The sequence below is a fragment of the Aplosporella prunicola genome (assembly GCF_010093885.1).
Source record: "Aplosporella prunicola CBS 121167 unplaced genomic scaffold K452scaffold_96, whole genome shotgun sequence".
NCBI classification, from domain to species: Eukaryota; Fungi; Ascomycota; class Dothideomycetes; order Botryosphaeriales; family Aplosporellaceae; genus Aplosporella; species Aplosporella prunicola.
The window spans coordinates 1-26382 of record NW_022983624.1 but is presented as its reverse complement, the minus strand read 5'-3'; the positions used below and the strand labels follow the sequence as shown (position 1 = coordinate 26382).

General features: G+C 49.9%; 10 protein-coding genes across 10 annotated transcripts; 6 read left to right on the top strand and 4 right to left on the bottom strand.

Moving 5' to 3' along the window:
* Positions 1-730: 730 nt before the first annotated feature.
* On the top strand, positions 731-3205 carry K452DRAFT_313887 (uncharacterized protein; the record flags this gene model as incomplete). Its single annotated transcript, XM_033543704.1, has 4 exons — positions 731-1849; positions 1904-2095; positions 2144-2678; positions 2748-3205. 4 exons carry the CDS (start codon positions 731-733, stop codon positions 3203-3205), a joined length of 2304 nt encoding a protein of 767 aa, XP_033391297.1.
* An 85-nt stretch (positions 3206-3290) lies between these two features.
* On the bottom strand, positions 3291-4463 carry K452DRAFT_172893 (uncharacterized protein). Its single transcript, XM_033535818.1, has one exon. It carries the CDS (start codon positions 4339-4341, stop codon positions 3748-3750), a length of 594 nt encoding a protein of 197 aa, XP_033391296.1. The 5' UTR covers positions 4342-4463; the 3' UTR covers positions 3291-3747.
* A 55-nt stretch (positions 4464-4518) lies between these two features.
* Positions 4519-4771, bottom strand: K452DRAFT_239124 (uncharacterized protein; the record flags this gene model as incomplete). Its single annotated transcript, XM_033537701.1, has 2 exons — positions 4519-4572; positions 4622-4771. Coding segments are annotated over 2 exons (204 nt in total), but the record flags the coding sequence as incomplete, so codon positions are not given.
* A 345-nt stretch (positions 4772-5116) lies between these two features.
* K452DRAFT_313885 (uncharacterized protein) lies at positions 5117-5614 on the bottom strand (the record flags this gene model as incomplete). Its single annotated transcript, XM_033543703.1, has 1 exon — positions 5117-5614. The coding sequence occupies one exon, from the start codon at positions 5612-5614 to the stop codon at positions 5117-5119; it is 498 nt and encodes a 165-aa protein (XP_033391294.1).
* Positions 5615-10113: 4499 nt separating this feature from the next.
* K452DRAFT_363086 (uncharacterized protein) lies at positions 10114-11764 on the top strand (the record flags this gene model as incomplete). Its single annotated transcript, XM_033546554.1, has 1 exon — positions 10114-11764. One exon carries the CDS (start codon positions 10114-10116, stop codon positions 11659-11661), a length of 1548 nt encoding a protein of 515 aa, XP_033391293.1. The 3' UTR covers positions 11662-11764.
* Positions 11765-13388: 1624 nt separating this feature from the next.
* On the top strand, positions 13389-15028 carry K452DRAFT_260479 (Glucooligosaccharide oxidase). Its single transcript, XM_033538533.1, has 3 exons — positions 13389-13730; positions 13776-13936; positions 13993-15028. Exons 1-3 carry the CDS (start codon positions 13457-13459, stop codon positions 14989-14991), a joined length of 1434 nt encoding a protein of 477 aa, XP_033391292.1. The 5' UTR covers positions 13389-13456; the 3' UTR covers positions 14992-15028.
* Positions 15029-15157: 129 nt separating this feature from the next.
* Positions 15158-17745, top strand: K452DRAFT_239125 (uncharacterized protein; the record flags this gene model as incomplete). Its single annotated transcript, XM_033537702.1, has 4 exons — positions 15158-15829; positions 15894-16567; positions 16635-16938; positions 16990-17745. 4 exons carry the CDS (start codon positions 15158-15160, stop codon positions 17743-17745), a joined length of 2406 nt encoding a protein of 801 aa, XP_033391291.1.
* Positions 17746-18119: 374 nt separating this feature from the next.
* K452DRAFT_281337 (uncharacterized protein) lies at positions 18120-20307 on the bottom strand (the record flags this gene model as incomplete). Its single annotated transcript, XM_033539491.1, has 8 exons — positions 20074-20307; positions 19850-20026; positions 19560-19784; positions 19261-19494; positions 19125-19200; positions 18922-19070; positions 18730-18871; positions 18120-18672 (listed from the first exon to the last, which is right to left on the bottom strand). Exons 1-8 carry the CDS (start codon positions 20204-20206, stop codon positions 18120-18122), a joined length of 1689 nt encoding a protein of 562 aa, XP_033391290.1. The 5' UTR covers positions 20207-20307.
* Positions 20308-21096: 789 nt separating this feature from the next.
* Positions 21097-23359, top strand: K452DRAFT_281332 (uncharacterized protein). The gene is made up of 8 exons (XM_033539490.1): positions 21097-21414; positions 21464-21500; positions 21559-21644; positions 21698-21782; positions 21828-21890; positions 21943-22545; positions 22642-23009; positions 23064-23359. Exons 1-8 carry the CDS (start codon positions 21172-21174, stop codon positions 23154-23156), a joined length of 1578 nt encoding a protein of 525 aa, XP_033391289.1. The 5' UTR covers positions 21097-21171; the 3' UTR covers positions 23157-23359.
* A 777-nt stretch (positions 23360-24136) lies between these two features.
* On the top strand, positions 24137-26105 carry K452DRAFT_347552 (uncharacterized protein; the record flags this gene model as incomplete). Its single annotated transcript, XM_033545499.1, has 5 exons — positions 24137-24229; positions 24300-24637; positions 24686-24795; positions 24845-25191; positions 25256-26105. The coding sequence occupies 5 exons, from the start codon at positions 24137-24139 to the stop codon at positions 26000-26002; spliced, it is 1635 nt and encodes a 544-aa protein (XP_033391288.1). The 3' UTR covers positions 26003-26105.
* Between the last annotated feature and the right edge of the window lie 277 nt (positions 26106-26382).

Sequence of the window (26382 nt, the reverse complement as noted above, 5' to 3'; positions counted from 1 at the left end):
TATTGTAACCGGCTTTTTTTTTTTTTTTTTTTTTTTTTTGTATTGTGTATTATTAAAGCGCGCGCTGCAAAAATAATATCACCTAGTTTAGCTTTCTTTTCTTCTTTGATGTAATGATGTAAATCTTAGCTGTGTACAAAGTCAAGTAGTTAATAACCGATGGCTTCATGTTTATAAAAGTACAATGCCACAGCAGAACTAGAACGGGGACTGATTCTTATATTTATGTTTCGAACTTACAAAGGTTGAAATGGTAGACAAAATAGATAGATCGTGTAAGGCATTGCTGACTTACTCAAGTATGAAAGTTTGTACAACCTATAACAACACCTCCCATTATCGAAAGACACTGATTAGAAAACGTAGGATAAGCACCTATCAAGCTTCATATCACGAACTACGGCCAAGATTATTCTTAGCCTTCACCTGCCTATTCGGGACAGGCAGCACTGTATGCCGGTCAGCACTAGCCGCAGATGGACCGTTTTCGCGAATCTGAATGAAGCCGCGCAAATAGCAGGCTATTTAACCTGGGTGTCAGTGACCTTCATAAGCAGCCCAAATTGCTCATTATAGGTCGACGGGACGCCACTATGAACGCCATAACGGCAGTAGAATGATATATGAGCCGCGAAATTATAAGTCCCGCTTGCTTTGCTTTTCACATGGATTCTTACCAGCAGCCAATTTCACTGACGTCCAGCGAGATCTGTTCTCGACCATCATAACAATGTACTGGATCACTTTCGTTTTCCTGGTCCAAGTATTGTACGTCGGTAGCATATTAGCGGTTCCCATCTGGCCAACTTCCATTGACGAACTGGAGGATATCATGTTCCTCAACACAGGCTACAGAGCTCGTGGCTTCGCAAAAGCCGTAACACCTTGCTCCGCCGGAGCTGGAGCCGGACGCGTAGCAGCAGCGGAGTTCGTTCGGACGGCCTTCCACGACATGGCGAACGCAAACGTATATTTCCACACCGGAGGCCTGGACGCATCAATCGCATATGAAACCAACAGACTTGAAAACGTTGGGCAAGCATTCACTACAACACTCGCAACCTACGAGCCTTTCCTCACTTCAAGATCATCGATGGCCGACATCATTTCCATGGGCGTCTATACAGCCGTACGTTCTTGTGGTGGCCCCGTGATTTCTGTCCGAACTGGGAGGATAGATGCCAAAGCCGCGGGCACATCCGGCCAAGTGCCGCTACCCCAAAACGCGATCGGGATCTTTATAAGCCAGTTCGAACGCATTGGTTTCAACCAGACAGAAATGATTTCTCTTGTCGCCTGCGGGCATACCCTTGGTGGCGTCCATGCTGGCAACTTTCCGGAAGTTGTACCAGTTGGCACCGCAGCAGATGAGTTTGCACAGTTTGATACCGGCGATGCGTTCGACACGAATGTTGTGAAAGAGTATCTTTCCAGTTCTACAGCCAACCCATTAGTTATTGGCCCTTCTACGACAAACGGGCGGAACTCCGATGCGCGCGTCTTTGCGTCAGATGGAAATGTTACCATAACAGCCATGGTGGATCCAGAGACTTTCCAGAGCGTCTGCGCGTCCATGCTACAGAGAATGATCGATGTCGTGCCGACAGGCGTGGCGCTTACAGATCCAATCACGCCGTACGAAGTCAAGCCAAACGACCTTCGGTTGGCTTTAATTTCTGGAGGCGATACTATCTCTTTTACTGGTGAAATCCGTGTCCGGACTACTTCCCGCTCTGTCTCAAGCGTCCAATTAGTGTACAAAGACCGCGACGGAGGCAACGACTGCGGGAGCTGCTTGATCAGTACAGAGCTTAAGGGCAATGCTGCCGGATTTGACGATAGTTTTGCGGTATGTAATTGCAAGTCCGTCAGTGAGATCGAATAAGGGTTAATGGTGCAATAGTTTTACGGCTTTTCGGCTGAAATACTTTCCAGCTCTTCGATATCAGCGTTCGACGTGGAGCTTACACTCTCCAGCGGAGAGACTGAGGCTTTCAACAATGGGGGGGATAGTTTTCCCGTTCAAGACGAGGTTTTACTGCAGCACTCGCAAAGCTGTCTCAGCACCGACTCTAGCCTGCACGTCGTTGCTGCTGTGAGTAAGCGTCATTGATAAAGTAGGGCATGAGCTAACAAACAAAAGGTCCGCAACAGTGTTTCTGCCACAGTCAACTTGGATCTTACTTTGAAAGTTCCAGCTTCCGGCTCGGTCATTCCAGTCCTTCAAGCGGAAACAGTGACGATGGAGAAGGTCTCAACGATCGGACCATACGACCTTTATACTGCTAGTTACGCCCTGGATCCCACTTTTTCCAAATCCACAAGATTTGGTATAACAGCTGGTTCCAGTGTGGATAGCTTCAACAGCGCAGGAGACCTATTAAGTATTTGTTCTGATTCGGAACCAGAACCACCGACTTCGAGCATGTCAACTTCTACATCTTCCCTTATCTCGTCAACAACTTCCGCAATTTCCACTCTTGTGTCATCGAGTACATCGCAAACAAGCTCGGAGGAGGTACCATCTCCGACCTCAACAGCCTACTCCTATGAAGGTTGCTACACAGACTCCGTCTCATCACGCACATTCAACGACGCAGTCTTCTACGACAGCAACATGACCATCTCGAAATGCTCAGAACAGTGCACAAAATGGGCTTACTTCGGTGTCGAGTATGGTAAGTGGAAGCGCCGGACTTGATTTTGCTCCTAGTCCGACCAAATACTCACAACTGACTTCATTAAAGGCGAGGAATGTTACTGCGGAGCAATATTTGCCAGCAGCTCAACCAAGGCCTCCGAAAGTGAATGCAACTTACCCTGCCCTGGGAACAGCGTCGAAAAGTGCGGTGCCGGGGACAGACTAAGTGCTTATAAGAATCTGCTCTTAGTGGATGTGACGAATCCAGTTATCCCAGGATACGCATACCAGGGTTGTTACAACGACTCGGCTTCGGACAGGGTTCTCGTTGGAAGCTCAACACAGGCTGATTCACTGACGGTGGAAGGCTGTGCGAGTTTCTGTAATGCAGCGGCATACTTTGGTGTTGAGTACGGACGGGAATGCTATTGTGGCAGTGAGCTAAAGGCGAGCGCGGTCAAGCAGGCAGAGGGGGATTGCTCTATTATGTGCGCTGGTGATACGGCGGAGTATTGTGGAGCTGCGGACAGGATTGGTGTGTATAGGAAAGAAGGATCAGACTGATAACGTAGTGTACTTGGCTTTGTCCTAGTAGGCAGCTGGACAGCTATGATCAATTCCATGCCAGCAACACGCACACAACGACACTTTCCAGGGTAGCCGTTCTTAGTTGATCTCCTCAAACTCCAGAAAGTTGCATTCCGCTTATGATCTCATCCAGCTGTAACCATCATGGTAATAATCAGTGTTGCAACATGCTCTTTCTAATTCTCCCAGCAGTCTTCCATCTCAGGACGCAAGTACGTTTCAGCTCTGAGCGTTGTCACGCAGCTGTAAGAGCAGGCAATGCTGCCACAGCGGGTACACTTATGGGAATTTACCACTGGATGGTGCTTTCTCTCGAGCTTTTGCATCCTCCGTTTCTCGCTTTGTTTTTGCGCTCGAGGCTCCTAGCTCTGATTTGGTTCTCTCCAGTCGTCTTCAACCTCTTTCTCTTAGGCTTTCCGACGCAGCTCCGCATCCCGTTCTCTCTGTTTCTTTGCTTCCTTGGCCATCGTTTCTCGGACTTTTTTCTCGGCTATTTCCTCTTTGCAGCGCTTTATTGCTTATTCAGCCGCCCTTTCCAGATCCAGTTTCTCTTTTGCCAGCTTTTGTTCCCGTTGCTTCCTCGCTTCTTCCTCCGCCTCTTCTTTCGCCCGCTCCCATGCTTTTTCCCGTCTGTCCTGCTGTGCTAGGAACTCATGCCACTCTCGCCGCCACCGCGCGGCCGCTTCATCGGATTTCTTTTGCTGCTTTTGCCTCTCGGTCTCTTGACGCGCCTGCCTCCTCTTTACTGCTTCGTCCCATTGTCGTTGCATCTCCTCGTCCCACTGTCGTTGCATCTCCGCGTCCTGCTGATTGCGCCTAGCGCTTTCTTCTTCTTGTTGCTGCTTCAGGACGCTCTTGAGCTCCTCAAGCACATTGCGTGTCCTGTTTAGCCATACAATCTTGATCCTCCTCGTGGCTGCCCGATGGACCCTCGCAGTGGCTATCTTCGCCCTCTCTTCTTCAGTGAGCGTTCGCGGAGTCGTTGCATCTCTGATCCAGCCGTACCGTAGTTTCTCGGCATCTAACTTGTCGTCTGTATCGAGCTTTTGGATTTCGGCTTCTAGTGCAGATCTGGTCTTTTCGGCTGCCGTTATTTTGTTTGTATGTATCATCCTATACCAGATGAAATAATCTTTCCATTTTCGATCCTCCTCGGTAGATGGTTGACCCCATGGGCTGTACGAGGTACTAAAGGCAGGTTTGCGGGTATGTGAGTTATTCGTATATGTCTCCCAGCCGGAATAGTCGTACGAATTCGTCGTCGTGGTTTGAGTTTGCGGATGTGTCGCGTCGTACGCGTTCCGCTTTGTCGGGTCCGAAAGAAGTTCCCATGCTGCTGATATCTAGTCAGATGAGTTAGCATATGTAACAAAGACCTGATAGTATATTTACGCGTTGAAATTGCTCTGTCGCATCCGGTCGTGGGTTCTTGTCCGGATGATGTAGTAAAGCAAGTCTCCTGTATGCTTGCTTTATCTCCACGTGGCTTGCCGTTGCAGAGATGCCCAGAGTCGCATAAGGGTTAAGAGTAGGTGGCGCCATGATTGAGGTTGGCTCTTGTGAAGCGACAGAGGAGCGTGAGAGTTAATGCGGGTTCACTATTAAAGCTCGCGACACTGCCGAAGTCGTCTAAGAACAAGCCCGATAGATTTTGTAGTGAAAGGGAAAGAGAATAAGGTATGCGCATTTATTGTGGCCACGGTGACGATTCATGAATCGCCCAAGCACTGAGGTGGTTTACCAAGGTGGCGTGCAGGCGGCGGCCCATGGCAGCAAGCCCAAGGCCAACGATGTCAATGTCTTTCGCCCAGGCGCTCGTCCACGTGCTGAGCGCTGAGCGCCATGACCGAGCTCTTCTGCCTGACGTCGGACGTCGGGCTTTCCTACCTATAACCACGGGTCGTGGCTCAGCATTCCCGTGACCATGGGCGTGTCGGTGGCCGTGTCTTGACTGACAACTCGGCGACTGAATGGGGAGTAGACCGTAGTCTCATGTACATGACAAAGGTATGTAGTTAGAAGATTGGATGAAGGTGGATGGAGGTGGATGGAGGTTGGAGGTTGTGGGAACGTTTCCCCGCGCCCCCACAGAAGCTCACGCCCTGACGCGTCGTCGCGTCGCCAAACAACTCCTCCACCAGCTTCAGCCCGCGACGAACGATCTATGAAGACACCCTCGTAGGGATCGACAAACGCCCACGCCATGCCCGCAATCCCGCTACCTTCCTCGGCGATGCGACAATGGTCTTGGGGAGCGGGCGACGCGTCTGTATCGCTCACCATACCGCCCGAGGGTAGCCAGACGCGCAGCAGACGAACTCGATCGTGTCGGCCCCGGCAGCTGCGAACCGACCTGTTGCAGCAGCTCGCAGCACACGTGTACATGGTTTCTCACCCGGTCGCCGTCGTCCAGTTTCTCGGACAGCACCAGCCACAAAGCCGCCATAGGGTGATACGGCGGAGGCTATCACGGGCAAAGTGGCACGGCGAAGGGACGCCGCTCTGGACGACTGCCAGACCATTACGGGACTGCTAGGTGCAGCCTTTGTCGACGAGCTGGTCGCCGCGTACCCCACGCCGTCGAATCTCGCTCCTTCTCCTTCTGATACCGCCACGCCTTCTGGGACAAGATCTGATTCTACTTCTGACGGCAACGACTTCAACCGAAACGACATGCGCCGCTACTGCGAGCTCTACACTCATGTTGCGGAACTGGTGCCCCCGGATTGGAGGCTTGGATGGCGCGTCCAGGTGGGTGGGAACTTCTGTGCGTTTCTGGGGAAGCCGGTACCTGCGAGCCCGTTTCCAAGGAAGATGCACATACACCGGGCCAAATGGATGAGATGCGCGCGGCTATGCACGCGCCTATGATAAGTCGGGCGAAGAGGAACATGGCCATTGCCTAGGGTGCCGTGATTGCGAGCAGAGGCAGCTGGCAATACGCAAAGGTGCGAGCTGCAGGCGACCAAGGAAATACAGACGGCCAGTATCAAAAAGTGATCTGAGGATGCTCCTGGAGAGGCCCCATGGTGTCGAAACACGACTAAAGGCGATTGGCCTAGTGATGAAGATGGTGTTTAGGATGAAAGGGCTGCTCTCCTCATGTCCACTCGTCAACACTATCGAATCGACTTGCTCATCCTCGTGGACACCAAGACTATTACAATGGTCGGAAGAGAAAATGTTGTTACACTATGCATACCCCTCTTGAGCGAGCTATCCAACCAAGGCCGCGACCTCTAGATCCACTTACGGAGTAATCTGTAGGGAGCACTTTCAAAGGTACCGCTGCCCTTTGCGAGCAATACGCTAAATACGAGCGTAGCGTCTAGATCTACCCAAAGAGTAGTCTGTATGCAGCATTCTAGAGGTGTCGCAAGTATACCTGCATCCTCCTATAAATAAAATCACGTTTACACTCGGACCGACTTGGCTCGCTTTCGCTCCCTGCGGAGCACTACCTCCCGTCAACACAAGCCAGCAAGAACAACAACCGTATCTCAGCCTCCTTTACGTCCTCATCACAAAAGAAATGGCAACAGCTTCCGTAACTGTTGCATCTGCAACGACTTAACGGGGGCCATCGAAAGAGCCTTTGGCAACTGGAGACACACTCTTGAGAGGTTGAGGTGCCCGTAAGCGCTACATCGGCCTCATCTCCGGCAGTACACCCTATCTAGTACATCCTGCTTCCACCCTTTCATCCTTATTCCTTAAAGGAAATCACTCATTGTTGCAAAAACACGGACGAGTTGACAATGGGAGCAGTCCTGAGCCTCGACATTTTCGCCATGTCGATTAGTTTCGAAGGTTTGCCTGGGGAATTGTGCTCCTTGTCATGATCAACGCCCGCCGCAACCGCTCCAAGAACAGGTACATACAGCATGTATATGTTAGTATACTTGGCTGGCCTGTACAAATAAAAGTGAAACCGCTACTAGAATTTGGAGAATAACTAGCAGCGATCTTTCTACGTACAAAAGAAGCTGAGCAATGGGATGCTCGCTTAAGAATGTTAGGGATTGCAAGATATTCAAAACAAAACAAAGAAAACAGAACAGAAGTCAAGCTCCGCAACAGAATGGCCGTACATGGCCTAACACCGCTCCTGCTTATCCGCAAACTCAAACTTCAAACTCGATGGCGCGCTTCGTGCCCTTCTTGCCACCATTGGCCTTGGCGTCCTTCTCTTTCTTTTCTTCCTGATCCTTCTTAGCCTTGTCCACGATCTCCTTATTGGACTTCTTGATTTTCTCTCTCTCCGCCGGGGGAACAAGTTGATCCGCCATGCGGGCCCTTTCGGGATGCGTAGTCTTGCCGTGGGCCTTGTCGTTCAGTGCCTTCATGCCGTCATCGGTCTTGGCGTAATCCTTCTGCAGGACATCCTTGCTTTCGATGGCTACGCCGCCAATCGCAGGAATCAAGTTCGAGCATCCGATTTTGCCCTTCTTCGAATGATCGCACGGATCCTGGATTTGGATTGTATCACCGTTGTAGTTCGGTGGGAACGGGATTCTGTGGTATTCCGAATCTTCGACGGCAACGAACTTAGCCTTGCCCTGGGGGAGACTATTAAGATCCGTATTGTGATAACTCTCATATTGATAGACCAGAGCGCACTCCGCGCAGGAGCCAAGGTAGCCGTGCTTTATCTCCTTATCGGAGCAACTGTTCAAGCACTTGCGGAGGCTACGTATCGGTGTTAGCTTCCTTTCTCGTATAAGCCTTGGGAACGCTTACTTGTCTTCAGCTTTGACATAGCCATAGCCGAAAGAAAGGTCCTCCTTGGTTGTACTCCTGCCTTTGACCGAGGCCGCCATCCATACCTCTTTGCCCACCAAGAGTAGAGCCATAGTGTTTGGGCGCTTATCCTTGAGGTCGGACTTGGTAGCATAGTGAGCCATACGGATAAAGCCCTCCTTTGCAACCTGGACCACCTTCGCATTGGTGTCGAGGACCTCGACAGCATTCTTCGAGAATTCCATCATCGTGCTGAAAGTGTAGAATACTTGGTCTTTCACCTTCTTTTGCTTTACCTTCCCATCCACACCCTTAACCGTCGAGTCCATCTCATCAATGTATTGCATTTTGGGGCTGTAGTAGGTCAAGCCGAAATCATCCTCCAATTTAGTACCACTTGTGGCGGCGCTAAGTGCAACACTTGTAAATGCCGATAGGAAGAGGAGGGCTCGGGAGAGTAACATAGTTTAACGAGAGTGTGAAGTAGTAATGCAATGAAAGACTTGAGATCTGAATGAGTGTGTTGAATGAAAGACTCTGCTCCCAAAGACTTCTCTTATATGCGACTATTCGTCTGTTTCTGCCCCCAAGAAGGGTTCATAGACAGTATGGGGGCTGCGTTGCAACCCTTCAGCGCAATATCAAGAACAGCATTTGATGGCAGAGGATGCCGTAGCATCTAATCCGATACAGTAGGTGTGATAGTAAATCATAAGCTTCGGAGGGCCAACAAGGCAGAATCACCTCTTCCAATTATCACGCCGTAGTGGGTATAACCGCCCCCTCTACCAGCGACTGTGGGGTGCAACCGCAATCGTCTCCACTAATTGCCATGTTGCCTAGAGCTAACCGACCCCACTACCAACTGCGGCGTAGCGGCGCAGTTAGTACCTACTACAAACAACAATATAGCGGCGTAGTCAGTATTCGTTTCCAACAGAGGCGTAGAGGCGCAGTCAGTATCCACCAACAATAACAGCGTAGCGACATAGTCGTTGTCTACTGCGAAGGAGCTCGTCTCGGCCCTCTCGGGTACAGTGAAGCATGTAGCTATCGGCCAACCCGCTAAACCCGCCAACATTCGATCATAGTATAATTTGGGTAGATAGTGGGTCATACAGGCAGATCCCTATTTCATCAAAAAAAATCCAGCGAGTGCTGCGTGGTTTAGTATACTGGTCGTTACTTGTGCTTGTCGGCTAAATTTTTGTAGACCGCTTCCTTATCCGAACGAGCTCCTTCGAAGCAACAGTATAGAGGCGCAGTATCTACTATCTACAACGGCATAGCGGCGTGGTTGATGCTCTTATACTAAGACTTCTAGGTAAATATATAAAAGATAAAATTTATAACGTCCGTTACCGCGAACCGAGATCTACTATCTAGCGAGATAGAAGACGATATAATTAGTCCCTATAGAGTACTCCTTGTATAGCTCTAAGACTAAGTCCTATATATAGGTTAAAACGTCTTAGAGTATATATCGACTCTATATTTCTTAGCTAGTTATCTTCTTCTACTCTATATGATTTCTACTATCTCGCGTTACGGTATATCTTACTTTATATAGAGTAATAGACGTTAGATATATAATTTCCCTAAGCCTATTAATTATATAGCTAATACTTATATTTCTATTAAGCTAGATTTATTAATTAGAATACGCTTTATCTAGCTATAAGCTTAGGTCCTAGACATTACTAAATATATCCTTAAGCGTATATATCTCTTCTTTTACTCTATATAAGTATAAATACCTTATAAGCCGATAAATATTATTTATTAAATTAATAAATATAGAATAAAATAATATTAAACTAGTAATAGGTAGTAAAACTAAGAAATGTTTTAGAAGTATACTAACCCTACTAGAAGCTTATTATTCTAGCTATAGTAGAATATATATATATAAATCGTTAATACTTAGGTTTCTAATAGTACGCGCGTACCTTAGTCGTAACCTTTTCGTTTAGTTACGTAGGAAGGGGCTATTTCGGCTACAGGTCTATTTTTGCGATGCTGCCTACAGCTCCACTTTTGCGACGCGGCCCCCACAAGCTACCTTTATAAATAACTACCTCACAGCAGCTTATGTGTCTAGTACACTCTAACCTGCTTACTACCAATCCGCAGGGCCCGACAACATGGCTCCCATTACTGCATTGCCTTCTGAGCTTTTCCTCGAATCTATTCTCCCCAATATCTCTCGCCACGACCTTTGCAGCCTTGCTCTAACCTGCAAAAATCTCCGGGACATTGCACAAACTACCTTGTACCAATCTATCGATATCCGATGGAGCTTCACGATAGGATCGAAGTCTCCTCCTGTTCACAATTTGCTTAAAACACTCATCCGCCGCCCTGAGCTAGCGCTGTCAACACATCATGCTTGTTTTCAAACCGATTACCACCCAGTGGACCCTCGGATAGGGAATACTGCCCCAATCGACAAACGCCCTGGAAACGAACTTCTCCTACATGATACCAACGGGCTACCTAACGCCCAGGACTTGAAACTTCTCAAGCAGACCGTCGTAGATGCCGAACTTCCGCAGGTCGACGACTGGATAGAAGCATTAAGCAAAGGTTCCATCTCCGCTTCGATAGCCCTGATTGTTTCACGGCTGCTAAACGTCAAGACACTCGAAGTTAGCATTGTCTTGCAAAATCGGAGACGCGAACTTTACAGAACGCCCAAGGATCCATGGGGCCCATCAGATTCAGAGCCAGACTTTTTTGGTCTGATGCTCCGCCAAACAGTACTCGCGTCTCCGTCGGCCTATATCACTAGGTTCAAGGGTCTCGAACAGGTTCGCCTATTCACCGATATTGAGAGAGTCCTCGGTTGCCCTCGTATCGACCTAGATCAAGTGCTTCCTATCTTCTATGCGCCGCGCCTAAAGGTCGCCGACGTGAAGATCGACGACCCTATAGATGCACATCGTCGCCAATCTCCTTGGTCCACAGGCCAACCTCCACGAGGTTCTGACATGACCTCGCTCCGACTCCACAGAAGCTCTGTTAATGAGTTGACACTCTCTGCAATCCTCCCGGTCTTTCCTAACCTTACAACTTTTGAATTCGACTATGCGCGCACCTACGACACCATTGAGTCAGGCGATAAATCTATCACGCCAGGTTTCGACGGGACCATTATCAAGGAAGCCATTGAATCCTGTTCCTCGTCGCTCGAGAACCTCAGGATCTCTGTTCAAGCAACCCAGGATAGCGGGCCACTCAGACCTCACTTTGATTGGTGGCATCGTAGTTGTGGCGACATGCGGAGTTTTCCTGTATTGAGATCGCTCAGCATATCCATGGTCATGCTCTTGGGCTGGTACCCTAACCGTTTGCCAAGGCTTGCAGACGTATTGCCACGAAGCCTCGAAAAGCTCTGCATTGAAGACGACTGCCAGTTCCAGGAGATCGGATGGAACGATTTGCGGATTATCCGTGAGTTTAATCACTTCTTTCGGACACCTTGGACAGCTGTTACACCAAAGCTAAAGCTGGTGAGACTGGAATGCCCCGTGGCGTACTATGAATGGAATGAACCACAGCGAAGACAGTTCCAGGAACTATGCTCTAAAGAAGGCCTAGAGTGCGAAATCTGGAAGCACGAAATGGATAGCACTGAGAGTGAGAGGGAAGAAGAGTATGAGCAGAGACACGACAGCTCCGATGGAGATTAGTTGCTTTTTCGATGCTTTTCTCATTACGGTACGGGACCTGAATAGAGCTGAATGTTTCTGATCCTCATGTTTTCATTGTTCGCGACAAAACATCTTACAGCTTTGTTAATAAATCTGGAGCCTAGCATCTGGCTGTCTTTCAAAGCGGAACCGTAATTGTTTTCGTAATTCGGACACCACTTCTGTGGCTTCATTGCTTGATAGCACATACATTTTCTCGCATATTTCTGTGTACACAGATTGACCTAAGTTTAATTAAGAGCTGCTGCTCAAAAACGCTCGTCATCCATCAGCGACAGCAGCACGTCACGCCGTCACCCCCGTGAACAACGCCAACAGCGCCAGCTGCACCATCTCATTCCACACGAGTACTCATTTTGCCCATGTTAGCTAGAACATGTCGGTCAAAAGTTAGAAATAACTCACTGTACTCGCGCCACTGTGACACAACATCTCTTGTATAACAGTTACCATAACTCTCTAGCAAGCACTAACTATACGCATTTGTAATGTACAATATATTCCGACAATACCTACCTTTGTTCTGTATCGCAGTGTACCTGTTACCGTTATTATCTCTGTTTATACCGGTAATTGGGTGGCATATATCACAATAGTTGCAGCCAGGTTGATTTAGACTATATTAAGAGACAATAGCATTGTCCTAAGTATAGTTATAAGGTAACAGTAACGTCCGTTACCGCAAGTCATGACTCACTATCCAGCAAGATAGAGAAGGATATAAGCAGTCTCTATAGAAATATCTTTATCTAGCCAAATATGTATGTCTTCGATATGAGTAATAAAATACTTAGAGATAATAATCTAGCTTTAGGGATCCATATATTAGTATACATATACCTAAAACCTAATTGGATAAGTATTAAGCTCTGCACGCCTGGTACCCAATATCAAGCGAAATATGCTTTTACACAATACCATGTATTAACCCATGGCTCTCCATCACGAATACAACTTTCCAAACTTTAATTAGTCCGTTTGGGTTGATGATGACCGCGATTTATTTATGAAATACGGTTTAAACTACGAACCAGATTAAATCTAATTAACCTTACTCGGACTGGATTACTCCGAACATTGTTTCATGTCGTAGCGCCTCGATTTTGCCACGTAGCTATCGCAAACGTTTATGGTTCTGACGGCTAAAATCTCTGTGCGCCTACTGGTTGTAACGTTGCAGCTATGGCGTATGAGAAATGCGGAGTCCTTGGCGTTGCTCTGTATACGCTTGGCTGCTAAGCGCCGATGTTGACATGTAAATAGCTCTTATAAGCTCAGTAGTAGTCGGTTAACTTCTTGCTATTGCTGTCTAGGGTACCTAGTACTATTATAGATTGCTGACGAGTAGTACGTGTCTGTAGGCTACCATATTCGCTTCAACAAGTAAAGCTTCAAGTTCAACTGCTGCGTACCATTAATTTGCTTTTTACTTGGCATGTTTAGCGGCATCGGGCTGTCCTTGCGTAACAACCAACTAGAATGCTCCGGACGTTATACTGCATAAACGCCATCTGTTGGTTTCGTCACGCTTACATGCATGCTTTCAGCCCCCTTTTCTCAGCCGACGCCTTCTCGGTACTAGCTTGGTCATCCGAGCCTTCCCAAATCACAAGGCCCTACTATATTTATCACCTGGATTGCGCTTGTGCTTCAGCTCTTTTTTTTTGCTTTTTCTGTTCCTATTACAACTGTGTTGCTATATAAGTGTCGCCTCGCTCCTAGTTTCGCGGGAATACTTTTCCATTTTAATAAACTTCCCTTCCGCATATTCGGCATGGGGCAACAGCCTTCCTCCGATGGCGCTGTCACAGCAAGCTTTCGGTCATGTCTGACCACAGCAGTGGGCAGTGATGCAAAAGTAGCTTTTGCCGGCGACTTTCTGTACCAATTCACCGATGTTAAGCCTTACAATCTGGACATACCCGTCACGCCTGCCGCCGTAGCATATCCCGACAGTGCCGAGCAGGTAGCAGCGATCATTGCCTGCGCAGTCGATCACGGTCACAAAGTCCAGGCCAGGAGCGGCGGCCATAGTTTTGGGAACTACTGTAAGCACACGTTACCGTTCCACCGACTATACTCACACGACTCAGGCTTGGGCGGCGCGAACTCGTCGGCTGTGGTTATCGACATGAAGGAGTTCCAGCAGTTTTCCATGGACAAGGATACTTGGACTGCCACGGTGGGACCCGGAACTCTCCTTGGCGATCTTGATGAACGCTTGCATGCTGCAGGAAACCGGACAATCGCCCACGTAAGATTCCAGCCGCGCAGAAGATTAGTAGCTCGGCGTTAACGACGTCGATACAGGGTACATCGCCGCAGGTTGGTACAGGGGGCCACGCAACCATCGGAGGCCTGGGGTTGCAGTCCAGAGAGCTTGGCACGACGGCGGACCAGATGATGGAAGCTGAGGTGGTGCTGGCGAACTCGTCCATCGTCAGGGCCTCGGCCACGGAGAATTCGGATCTCTTCTTTGCCATCCGTGGCGCAGGCGCTAGCTTCGGCGTCGTAACAGAGTTCAAGTTCCGCACGGCACCCGAGCCTGGTTCCCTGGTCCTTTTCAAATACAACGTTACACTCGGCACGGGCGCTGTGCTCGCAGATGCTTTCAAGGCCTGGAACCGGCTTGTCTCCAAGCCTGATCTCTCCCGCAAATTCTCCTCCACTCTTACCGTCTTTCCCGGAATTCTCAGCGTCTCGGGTGCTTTCTTCGGCGGAAAGCCTGAGTTTGACGCGCTCAACCCCCACGCCGCCCTGCCTGATGTCACCAACTTGAACATTTCGGTGACGGGCTCTTTTGTAGGCGCCGTGGGTGAGTGGGCGGACGACTTTGGGCAGCAAATCGCGGGCAGCATCCCGGCCGCCTTCTACGCCAAGTCACTGCAATTCTCCCCGTCGACGCTCATGACCGACGAGGCGGCCGACGCGCTTTTTGCTTACCTCGACGGCGCTGACATTGCGTATTTTATCATCTTCAACCTCGTCGGCGGCAAAATCAACGACATTCCCTTGTCCGACGCTGCCTATGCGCATCGCGACTCGATCTATCAGATGCAGAGCTACGCGATCGACCTGAAGCCTCCTGTCTCGCAGAAGACGCGGGATTTCCTGGATCGCATCAACGAGGTAGTTGAGGAACACGTCCCTGGGGTACACGGCGCGTATCCGGGCTACGTTGATCCGGCGCTGCCGGAGGCGCAGCAGCAGTATTGGGGAGCGAATCTTGAGCGGTTGGAGAGGATCAAGGCGGAAATTGACCCGACGGATTTGTTCCATAACCCGCAGAGCGTAAGGCCGGGAAAGTAGATGAGAGATGAGATTGTTATCATTAGTTATCAGCCCTAATCTATATTTAAGTTGCATCAATGACGCGCAGCGTGATTGGCCGGGACTTCATCGGTGGGAGCTGCATCCCCAAGGAAGTTCCAATTGACTTTCCCCGCCGACCCTCTTCCCTTCTTCCCACTTCACTATGGACGAGTCCCAAATCTCTCTTGGTGAATCACTCGATCCTCGGCCAAATCAGCCCTTTCACCAGCTGCCGCCGCCCGACCAGCACCCGCCGCCGCCCCAAGCCACCCAGCCAACAAACCAGGGCCGCAAAGCATCGCGACTACACCAGCGATCATGCATCACCTGCCGCCGCCGCAAGGTCCGCTGTGACAAGAACAAGCCGTGTCACAACTGCGCCAAAGCCCGCATCGAATGCGTCTTCCCCCAGCCAGGCAATGCCGGTGACCGCTCGCAAGCCGCCGACCCCGAGCTGCTCAACCGCCTGCAAGGCCTGGAATCGGTCCTCAAGACCCTGATATCTTGCATTGGCGAGGACCGCATCAATGATGCCCTCCGCCGCGACCCGAATGACCCGGCGCCTTCCCACTTGACCGGACTTCAAACCGCTCCTCCCCCCTCCGAATTGCGATCGCCTCCACCACCACCGCCACCAGAGCCTGCCAGCCACCACAGTGGTCCTGCGCAACCAAACACTCCTTTCTGGACAAGCGGCCCATCTCCTGGCAATGAAGCCAGGCCCACCGAGCCCACGTCGTGGACACCGTATGGGAAGGCATCGGGGAAGTTGGTCAAGGATGGTGGGCGCGACACATATATCAGCGGCACCTTCTGGGAATCGTTGCACGCAGGGGTGAGTGGCTGTGTCCCTCTAATACGCATGTAGGCGCTCATTGACCAGCGGTCGTGCGTCCCAGGTTGAAGATGTGCGAGAGCTCATGGAGAACTCGGAATACGGTGCCGACTATGACACCCCTTCACCCGTGAACTCGCCCCACGGCGCTGAGTTCTTGTTCGAAGGCGCCTTCCAGCACCTAGATCTCTACGCCATGCACCCCCCTCAGCATCTTCGATTCAGGGCGTGGGAATTGTTTAAGGAAAACGTTCATCCAGTAGCGACCGTGCTGCATATTCCCTCTGTCGAACCCGCCATCCTGGAGGCCATGACAACATTTCAGAACGTGTCCAGTCCCATGCAGGTGCTGATGTTCGTCGTATACTACGGTGCTGTGACCAGCCTGCCCTCCGACGAATGCCAGAGTGTGTTTGGAGAGAAGCAGAGCGTGTTATTCGCTAGATACCGACTTGGCTTACAACACGCATTCTCGAGGGCGAAGCTTATGCAGACGGACGACTTCCTTGTGCTCGGATCATTTGTTTTGTTCCTCGTCTTGCTTCGCCACCACGATCCGAGGTTGTCGTGGAACCTGACAGGATTGGCAGTTCGCCTCTTGGAGTCTCTGGGAATGCACCGCGATGGAAGCTCGCTAAATCTCTCCAAATTCGATGCGGAGATGCGGCGAAGGCTCTGGTGGAACCTGTGCGTTTTGGACACTCCAGCCTCGGAAGACCGCTCCTGCACCCCAACCATGTAAGGAAAACCACAACGAGCTCCTGCTACCTACCAAGGATGCGGCCTAGCTGACCTGATACTTTAGACTGGAGATGAGCAGCTTCGACGCCAGTCTGCCTCTCAACCTAAACGATAGCGATCTCGATCCCAACATGACAGATTACCCTCCCGAGTCAGGGGAACTGACCGACATATGTCTCACTTTGTTGCGCTGTACGCTTACAAATATGTGGCGGACTATGATCGATACGAGGAGACTTGTGGGGAACCCCGGCAAAAGCTTCGCTTCTCTGACCATGGCCGAGAAGCACGTGTGGTTGAGCGAGCAGCAACAAGAGCTTCAACAAAGATTCATTGCTGACTCTTCAAGTGTGAATCCTTTACATTGGGTATGTTGTCTCAGAATGAGCTTTCGTTCATTTAGTTAACATTGCCCCTAGGTGGTGGCGACGCTCGTACGATCCATCGTATGCAACCTCCGCCTATTCGTCTATAACCCACTTCGACCGGACGTAACGCTGAGTGAAGAAGCCCGGGATAAAGTCTTCATCACCGCCATAGAGTGCATCGAGCTGTCCCATCGACTCCGGACCGACGTTCGAGCGAGGAAATGGGCTTGGCTCCTCAACGGCTACCATGAATGGTTCGCACTTACCATTGTGCTGATGGAGCTATGCAGAAAACCAGTGGGCAAGAACGTCGACCGAGCTTGGCGAATTGTCGAGCAAAGCGTGGTTCTCCGATGGGAATCGCCCGTTGACCACCGCGGATCCCATCAGTGGCGTTCCATTATGCTAGCCATAGACAAGGCGCGCGCAGGACGGCGAAAGGTCCTTCAACGTCCCGCAACTGCACCTCTCCACCACTCAGCCTCTTCATCTCTTAACCAGCAACAAGTCCCGCAGACGCCTCAAACTTACCCAGCAAGCATACTCCCGTCTCCGGCATTGCTCAGCTTGACAAACATGCCCACTCCCGGCCTACTGCACTCTGAACAAACGCCACCAATGGACCTTGGATTGCAGACGGAACTACCGAGGTTGCTATCGCCGTTGCAGGACCTTGGCCATCTCTCAGGCGTGGATATGGACGCCTATATGTTTGATGTGGACGCTTTTAACCAGCAGATTTTAAGAGACGACCAATCTGGTATGATGAATTGGGGAGAGCCGGGAACAGATTTTGAGCATGAGTAGATCCCGGGTTTACGTAGTAATGCATTTTCATGGCGTTATCTGAGGGGCCGGCATACGTTTTTAGTACATGAATGAGTGGGGTTATCGAGTGGGGACCGGGGCTTAGCATAGGGCTGCTCCGGAGGAGTCTTACTTAGGACTAGGGGCGTAACTATTACTTAATTTATCGAGGGTCGGAGACGAATTAGATCCCATTACTCAGGTATGTACGTAGCTGTAGCATCAGGCTTTATGCGTATCTTAAATCCACATATCTAAACTCAAAGAAACCTAGTATATTCCTACTCCAGCCTACAAAGACTCAAAACAAACAACAAAAATCGAAACCGAAACGCCCAACAACCACACAACTATACACTCCCTTTACAATACCATCAGAGATCTTCGTCCTCCATCCCCATCATCCTTCTCCTGTACTCCGTATCTACACTCGCCAAACTCTCGTTACCCAAGGCTCTCATTCTGTACTCCGTATTCGTACTTTCCTCATCACTTCCCAACTGCCTTCTGTAGTCGGTATCCATACTTTCGACGTCACTCCCCGCCTTCTTACCGTCGCTCTCTTCGCTTCTCGTCCGAGAAATCTCTCTCCTCTGCCTAAGCGGCAACTCCTCGGTGCTGATGAAGCCACCCAAAGCCTCGCCCTCCTGCACCCTCTTGTATCCCTTACCTTCGAAAATCTCATCAATCTCCTCCAAGCTCTTCCCCTTTGTTTCGACGAAGAGCCAGATGATGATGACGAGGATGACAATGTTCCACGCGCCGTTCATCGCGTAGTATTTCCAAGACAGCTTTTCGATCGCTGTAGGCGTCATGTAGAGGTTGATGAAGCCGACCAGGTAGCCGGCGGCTTGGCCTGTAGACACGCCCTTTGCGCGCTGCGAGTACCGCAGGACTTCGGGGGGATAGGTGTATGCGAGGATCATCCTGGGGTGGGGTTGTGTTAGTTGCTTTTCTGACGTGAGCTACAAGGGAATCACGTACCAGCTGCAGCTTGCGCCGAGGAGGAAAACAGCGACGATTAGTATGGCCCCGACGCCAAACGATGCGTTGCCTGTCGCATCGGCACCGTAGACGAGGCCGGAGAGAATCGCGAAGCAGACTGACATGAGCGTGGTGCCCCAGACTATATCGGTTAGCTCGAGCACTTGCAAAAGGCAGAAGCGGAAAACACACTAAGTGAGGTCTTCCGCCCAAACTTCTCGATGGTAAAGGCGCCGATTGCCGTCGCGGCAATGTTCCAGATGAGGAGACCAAGGTTTACGAGGAGGGTTTTCCGAGTCTCGGTAATACCGGCAGAGATGATAATGTAGGAGGAGAAGTAGCTGTAGAGTATGGTTAGTTTTGGCCTGATTTAGTTTGAGAGTAGGACATCTTACAGAATCATGTTACCGCCCACAATTTGGTAGAAGACGTTTGTCAAAACGCAGATAGCAAAGCGACGGAGGTTAGACGCTGCGAAAGAAAGTTTGGTAAGTTAAGAAATGGTTGGACAAGAGTAAGGCGATCACTCACCAGGTGTAATCAAAGTCAACCAGCCTCCCTCAGTGCCTCGCTGTTTATCCGCATCAATCGTAGTGCGCATCTCCGCAAACTCGGCTTTCACAGCGGGATCATCCCGGACGCCGTTCCCGTGCAGATGAACTAAAATTTCAAAGGCCTCGTTCAGCCGCCCCTTGGATACTAGCCAGCGGGGACTTTCATCAACAAAAGGAAGGAGGGCGAGACAGAAGATTGAAGGGACCATTTCTCCCTATTTCCTGTTATCAGCTTTCCGTTTATTTCCGTGTCAGACTTTGCAAAGAAATGTTAACGTACCAGGATAGGACCCCTCCACGCCCAATTACTGTCGATGTCGTAGACGCCGAGGATGATACCACCGACAGCGAATGCAGCAACGGGTACCATGACCATAACTGTATTTCCAAGTATACCACGCATTTTAGGAGATGCCATTTCCATGACGTAAGTAGGGGCGATAGCGCCGTTGATTTCAGAAGCCATGCCGACGAAGAAACGACCAATGACGAACTGGGCCTCTTGAAGGGTATTAGTGTTTGTTTGACTTGTCCATGTTGTTGATGGAGGGGGAAATAAAACTTACCTGCCGCCGCCGAGGCTTGCAGGATAGCGCCCAAAATGATGAGGAAGGAGCCGGCAGCCAGGCCAGCTTTGCGACCCCATCTATCGACGATCAAACTCACGAGCGGACTCGCGGCAATGCATCCGGCGTTGATGATGGCGGAGTTAAGGCCGATAAGGGAGTTGTCCAATTTAAAGTCTAAATTGCGTTAGCTCGGTATTCCTTCAGGATAAGAAACCCCTTACGTTCGATATAAGACGGTATCATGTTGAGATTGTTGATCAAACTGCCATCGTAGGCCAAAATGGAGATGTTGAACCCCGCACATAGCAAAATGAGCGTGTACGAAATCGTTGGCGAGAACCGCGTCATTGCCATGTCGACTTCCTCAAAGTGTCAAAAGAGAGTGTGGATGAAAACAAAGCGAAGGATGAAAACAAGGAGAAGAAATCGCAATCGTAGGGCTGCGATAAGTTGCGTGGTTTGGGGGAATTTTGTCGGATGCTGTGTTCCCTGTGGCTACCTTATAGTGCGGGTGTGGCTGGTGCGCTAGCAGAAGGGACAGGAGGCCACGGTCATATTCGCACCCTCTCCGAGACTCCGAAGCGGAGGGGAAGGTAAGACTGCACCCTAGACTGGCCCAGCAGACCCTTTCTTGCCTTGGCAACGGCTTGTGCGTCTCGATGAGGCGGTGCAGCAGAGGCAGTGTGATGCCCAAAATAAACAGTGCCATGTCGATACGGGGACGATGTAGCTAAAACGATACCTACAAGCTTGGCATTTCTTCATCTCCACTCACATTCTGCCACTTGCAGCGGGATGTCCCCACACTGATGCGACAGACCCTGCAGGCGTGCGACGCAGTACGAAGTTAATTGTAGGCATGCGCGCCAGGGTGTCCTCGGTCCGGCTCGGGAAACCCTCCGACGACTCTGGCTTTGCTAGTTTCTGCCACCGCAAACTAAGAGACACTGCGACTGATGTGTCTCGAATTAACGGCCTTAAGCTAAAGAATCCTTCCTCCAGTATGCTGTGCAAAAGGGAAAACGCATTGGTACAGATATCGATGGTTGGTGGCTCGGACGCTCAGCCCGACGTCTTTCTCTCACCACCTCGGAGTGCTCGGACCTCAGCGCGAAAGTGGGTCTCGGTGTTCTCGGTGCGGGAGCGCGAGCTCCACTTTCAGCCCTACGATAGGGAATGCTCCTGACTCGCCGCAGTTATAGATCAACGGTGTCCAGTCCATATGATCACTTTCACCGCCATAACACAGAACAGCTTCTGGGGAACTTTCCATCTTCTTCTTTTCGTTTTGCTCCGTCTTGGGACCCATCAAACTAACCATGTCGTCCCTGCTGGATATCGCACGGGTTTTGAAAATCACGGTGCAGGACCCTATGGTCTATTCGTTGTGGTGCACTATTTTCACTGCGATGATCCTTTTGCCTTTGTTTATTCCGTCATTTCGGGTGCCTAAGCTGCCGGGTCTTCCAATTGTTTTGGAGGAGGAAATCCCGAACAAGAAGTTGAGGGTTGAGAAATACCTGACAGATACAAGAAATCTCTTGGTATATGGGTATAAGAAGGTACGCCGTGAATGGCTATAGTACGTCGACTTGGCTGACTTTGTTCTAGTTCAAAGATCAGATCTTTGGGATCACTACTACTGAAGGTATATTTTTCATGTACTTCTATTTCGATTCACTGAACCGGCATTAATTGAGTATTAGGTACAACACTGGTTCTTCCTTTGAAGTTTCTCGATGACCTCAAAGGCCACAAATCATTGAGCTTCACAGCTGTCTTGGAAGAAGAGGTAAGTTAATCACCAATCCACCGCATGCCATAACAAATGCTAACATCGCCCAGTTCACGCTGAAGACCTACACCAAACTGGGTAACCTAACGGATGCTCAAATCAAAATCGTCACCAAAGACCTAAACTCTACTCTCCGTACGTTCTCCATCCAGTAGCCCCACTATTCGCTAACAGTCCCAGCCCAATACACGCCAGTGATCCACGAACTGATCCGCGAGCACTGGCCTGTTGGAAATTTCACCAGTACGAATTTGTTCTCCACATCCTTTATTCTCTCTCGACTAACACTCCGCAGATCCCACTCCAATAAAACTCTACCCTCAAATCAACGAACTAGTCTCCCGCGTCTGCGCCCGCTTCTTCCTTGGCGCACACGCAGCCAACGACCCCCGTTGGATCAGCATCGCACAGATCTACATCCAATCCGCATTCGAATGGACTGGCAGCCTAAAAGCATGGCCGAAAAGCCTCCGGCCCCTAGTGCACCCCTTCGTCCGAGGCCGCAACTCCATGGTACAACAGTTCAACACCGGAAAATCCATCGTCGCCGAGACCCTCGCTAAGAAGAAGGAAAACGGGAACGAGCACCTCAGCAACCCGCCTTCTTTGCTTGATCTGCTTACCTCTGGTGAGCTGGCAAGGGATGTCGACAATGTGGAGGGGATGGCGATCGTGCAGATGAATCTTTGCGTTGCAGCGATTCAGAGTATGGCAGCCCAGATTATGCAGTGCGTAATTAACCTGTCGATATACGATGAGTATGTGCCGGGGTTAAGGGAGGAGGTTGAGAGCGCACTGAATGCGTCGGGAGGGAAAATGGATCGAGCGGCGTTGCAGAAGCTGTGGAAATTGGACAGCTTTATGAAGGAGACGGGGAGGCATGATACGCTGGATTTGAGTAAGTTTGAGTTTTTGTTTCACTCCTTCGACTCTTTTTCACTCCTGCTTTTGGAGCGGAGCGGCAAAGGGAATACATTGGCTAATGTCATCACAGTGGGCTTTCAGCGCAAAGTCCAAGAACCATTGACAATGTCAAATGGCATGCACATCCCCGTCGGTGCTCGCATTGTCCTCCCTACCGGCGCCATCAACATGGATTCCAACTACTACGACCACCCGGCTCAATTCGACGGCCTCCGCTTCTACCGGCGGCGCATTGCGAGCGAAACTGAGCAGAACAAACACCAGTTCGTTTCGGTTGGAAAGACCGATTTGGCTTGGGGATATGGTAGACATGCTTGTCCTGGTAGGTTTATCGCTGAGGTCGCGATGAAGCTGGTGTTGGTCGAGTTTTTGGTGAAGTATGAGATTGAGCCGCCAGTGGTGGGGGCGAGGCCGACGTATGTGGAACACGAGGGTGTGGTAAGTGATGATTCGTCTGTACTGTGATGGACGGCTGGGCTAATTGTAATACAGAGTGCACCGGATCCGGAGTGGGAGCTTCTTTTGACAAATAGGAAGTCACGCACTTTCAGCCTCCCTCCCCAGATCAACGTTGTTCCCGCTTGATCAAGGTATGATTTGGCGTAATACTGCAGGTTGGCCGGTCTTGTGTAAAAGAAGTGATAGTGGATTTTGTGGAGGAATTTTTCTAGGAGTTAGATGATTAAATTTCACTGTGTTTATTAGAATCTGTCTTTGTTGATTCCGTAGATAATGATGGGTTTAGTGTCTTTGTTACTAGACACCTTGGAATTGGGGTTGGATTTCGGTCGATAGACAAAACCTGAATAAAACTTCAAATATGGCAAACAGGCGCGTTTGGCAGTCAACACTACACTACATAAGTCCTTGCTGCGAAATCCCGTAACGAGGGCTGGCCCTTTTATACGTGTTTGATAAAATCAAACAACACCACAAATATTTGCTATTCCAAACATGCTATTTTCGCAAACTTTAACAGTTTGAACTCTAAGTTACTTAGAGGAAATATCTCGAATTGTCTAGTTAACTTTAATTCCAAAATGCGTCTCCCCAAAGAAATCATCCACCCGAAAAAAATTGTCTCTCATAAGGTAAAGGTTTTCAAACGACTGCATTTGATTCTTCGGAACACTCGCCATGCAATGTTTCGAAGGCTTCTGTTAGTACTAGACCCAGGTTACCCGCGAGAATATCTTCGGCGTCCACAATCCGATCGTTGCAATTGCATACACCGCTTTTCGATATGACGTCCTAGTTCATTCGGTCTCTCGGGACAGATGCGAAGCGAAACAACCGATGCTACGAAGCCCAAAATCGGTGACGATGGCGACTCGATTTAACTTTCATCGGCCAACCAGTGCTACCGAAATTTTTCGCGTGTGGTGGCCGAGAACAAGCTAGGCCGGCCGTTGCCCACAGCGTTCGGTGTCAGCGGGCGAAGGTCCGAAGGCGGGCGGCAAGCCAGACATATTGCCATGCCCAGCCAACACCTTATTTGCTAATTGCCCTTGTATTTCGAAACTCCCAGGACGAACACGACAAGCTGAAACAACATCTGTTACCTCATGGCATCATCTACCCAATCCGAACCCAAAGCGCTCCCTAAAGCAGCGGGTCCAAGCAAATGGAGAATCACTGCGCTGCTTTCTGCGCTCTTTGTAAGTAACGCCTTGCCCTGTAGATGCACATATGAGGAGATGTAGTTGTTGCTGACGGGATCAACGCTAGCTTTCTTTATTCGTCGCTGCCCTCGATAGCACCGTCGTTGCGACAGCTGTGCCTGTAATGGCCCACGAACTTGGCTCCGGCCTCGGCTACACCTGGATCGGTGGCTCGTTTCTTCTGGCCAGCTCTATAGCCTCGCCAATCTGGGGCATATTGTCTGATATCTGGGGCCGCAAACCCGTGCTCCTGGTCGCTATTACCATCTTCTTCGTCTCCTCCATCATTTGCGCCGTTGCGAAGAACATTATAACTCTCATAGTCGGAAGAGCGCTACAAGGTGTCTCTGGGGTTGGGCTGATCCTCTTGACTTACGTGGTCATCTCGGATGTGTTTAGTATGAGGTGAGTTAGTGGTTCTCCGATTTTTGATCTGCACTAACACCCTTCCAGACGTAGAAGCTTGTTCCTCGGATTGAGCCAGTGCGTGTGGGCGGTCGCTGGAGGCATTGGTCCCATCATCGGAGGTATCTTTGCCTCTCTCACCTCCTGGCGATGGTGTTGTAAGTTTTCGCCTCATACTCCCCGAACGGATAATACTCACACCTTCAGTTTGGATCAACCTCCCTATAAGCGGCATAGCCTTTGTTCTCATCTTCTTTTCTCTCGATGTCAAGCACACCAAGACCGACTTCATCGAAGGCATGAGAGCTATAGACTGGCTCGGCATCTTCACCTTTACCGCCGCGACACTTATGATTCTGCTTGGCCTCGAATTTGGTGGAGAAATATTCCCCTGGAACTCACCCAAAGTGGTGGTGTTGATCGTCGTAGGCTGTCTCATGATCTTCGCATTTATCTACAGCGAGATGAAAGCGAAGTTACCGCTGCTGCCCATGTCAATTTTTATAAACCCTTCCAACCTCGCTACACTGTTGGTTAGCTTGTCACACGGCCTGGTACGTATACTTTCGAAATCAGAGCTTACAACCCAAAGCACAATCTATCTAACCAACTCTACAGACCTTTATGTCCATCGAGTACTACCTGCCATTGTATTTCCAAGCTGTAAAAGAGGACACGCCAATTCAGTCCGGCCTCCATGTTCTCGCCCTCGCCCTCTCGACTGCCATTACTAGCGTAACCGCCGGCCTTCTTATGCACCGTACAGGCCGCTTTCGGGAGTTAATCTGGGCAGGAACCTTAATCCTATGCTTAGGCTCCGGGCTACTGATAATGCTAGACGAATCCAGCAGCACCGTCACGGCTGTCGGACTTCAAGTCCTCTTCGGCGTTGGCTCTGGCCTCCTTTTTGAACCTCCCCTTATCGCGATCCAAGCGCATGTCTCACCGAGAGACATAACTTCTGCTACCTCTACTATAGCTTTCGTCCGAAGCTCTGCGCTTGCTCTCTCCGTTATCATCAACGGAATCATTTTCTCGACCTCAATGTCGCATCAATCGAGCTTCCTCGCCGCCTCTGGGATCCCTGCTTCCACACTTGAATTACTCTCGGGCAATGAGGCGGCAGCAAACGTAATGATCACGCAGACAATGACCGATCCGACGTTAATCTTGGCGGTGAAAAAGGCGTTTGCGCACGGAATTAGGGATATGTTCATTGCTAGTACCGCGTTTTCTGGTCTTGGGCTAGTTGCTGGTTGGTTTGTAAAGCATGCGGAGTTAAGCAAGGTGCATATAGAAACAGTAACAGGGCTTAAGGGTACGGAGAAGAGGGAAGAGGGTCCGAGAATAGATTTAGAAGCGTAACTCGAATACGCATCGGTTTAGAGCTAAACTAGCTCGGGTTTCTAATTAAATATAAAAGTCTAATTATAGTTTAATATAGAGTAGGTATAGTGTTGCAATTACAAGATGTCGGAGCGTAAAATAACTGCTACTGTTACGGTATATAGTCCTAGCAGCGACAGCAGCATGCAGAGCGAATTTATAGCGGATTAAAAATAGGTATAGTCGATAGCAGCAGGTAGCACGACTACAGCAGCGCGTCTATAATTAATTAAGTTAAGTCGTATTTATTTACCCTGACCTATCGCCCTAACATTCACTTAACATTTGTTGCACCCCAACGGCGCCACCCCCGAATTAGCGGCCTTTTTGCCAAATTCGACAGCCAATTAAGGAGATAT

Excerpts from the sequence above, each read along its gene's own strand:
- K452DRAFT_172893 (XM_033535818.1), bottom strand. The coding sequence starts at position 4,341 with ATGATACATACAAACAAAATAACGGCAGCCGAAAAGACCAGATCTGCA.
- K452DRAFT_260479 (XM_033538533.1), top strand. The coding sequence starts at position 13,457 with ATGGGGCAACAGCCTTCCTCCGATGGCGCTGTCACAGCAAGCTTTCGG. Across the intron at positions 13,731-13,775 it reads CCATAGTTTTGGGAACTACT|GCTTGGGCGGCGCGAACTCG; the intron begins GTAAGCACACGT and ends CACACGACTCAG. Across the intron at positions 13,937-13,992 it reads GAAACCGGACAATCGCCCAC|GGTACATCGCCGCAGGTTGG; the intron begins GTAAGATTCCAG and ends ACGTCGATACAG.
- K452DRAFT_281332 (XM_033539490.1), top strand. The coding sequence starts at position 21,172 with ATGTCGTCCCTGCTGGATATCGCACGGGTTTTGAAAATCACGGTGCAG. Across the intron at positions 21,415-21,463 it reads TGGTATATGGGTATAAGAAG|TTCAAAGATCAGATCTTTGG; the intron begins GTACGCCGTGAA and ends ACTTTGTTCTAG. Across the intron at positions 21,891-21,942 it reads GCCTGTTGGAAATTTCACCA|ATCCCACTCCAATAAAACTC; the intron begins GTACGAATTTGT and ends AACACTCCGCAG.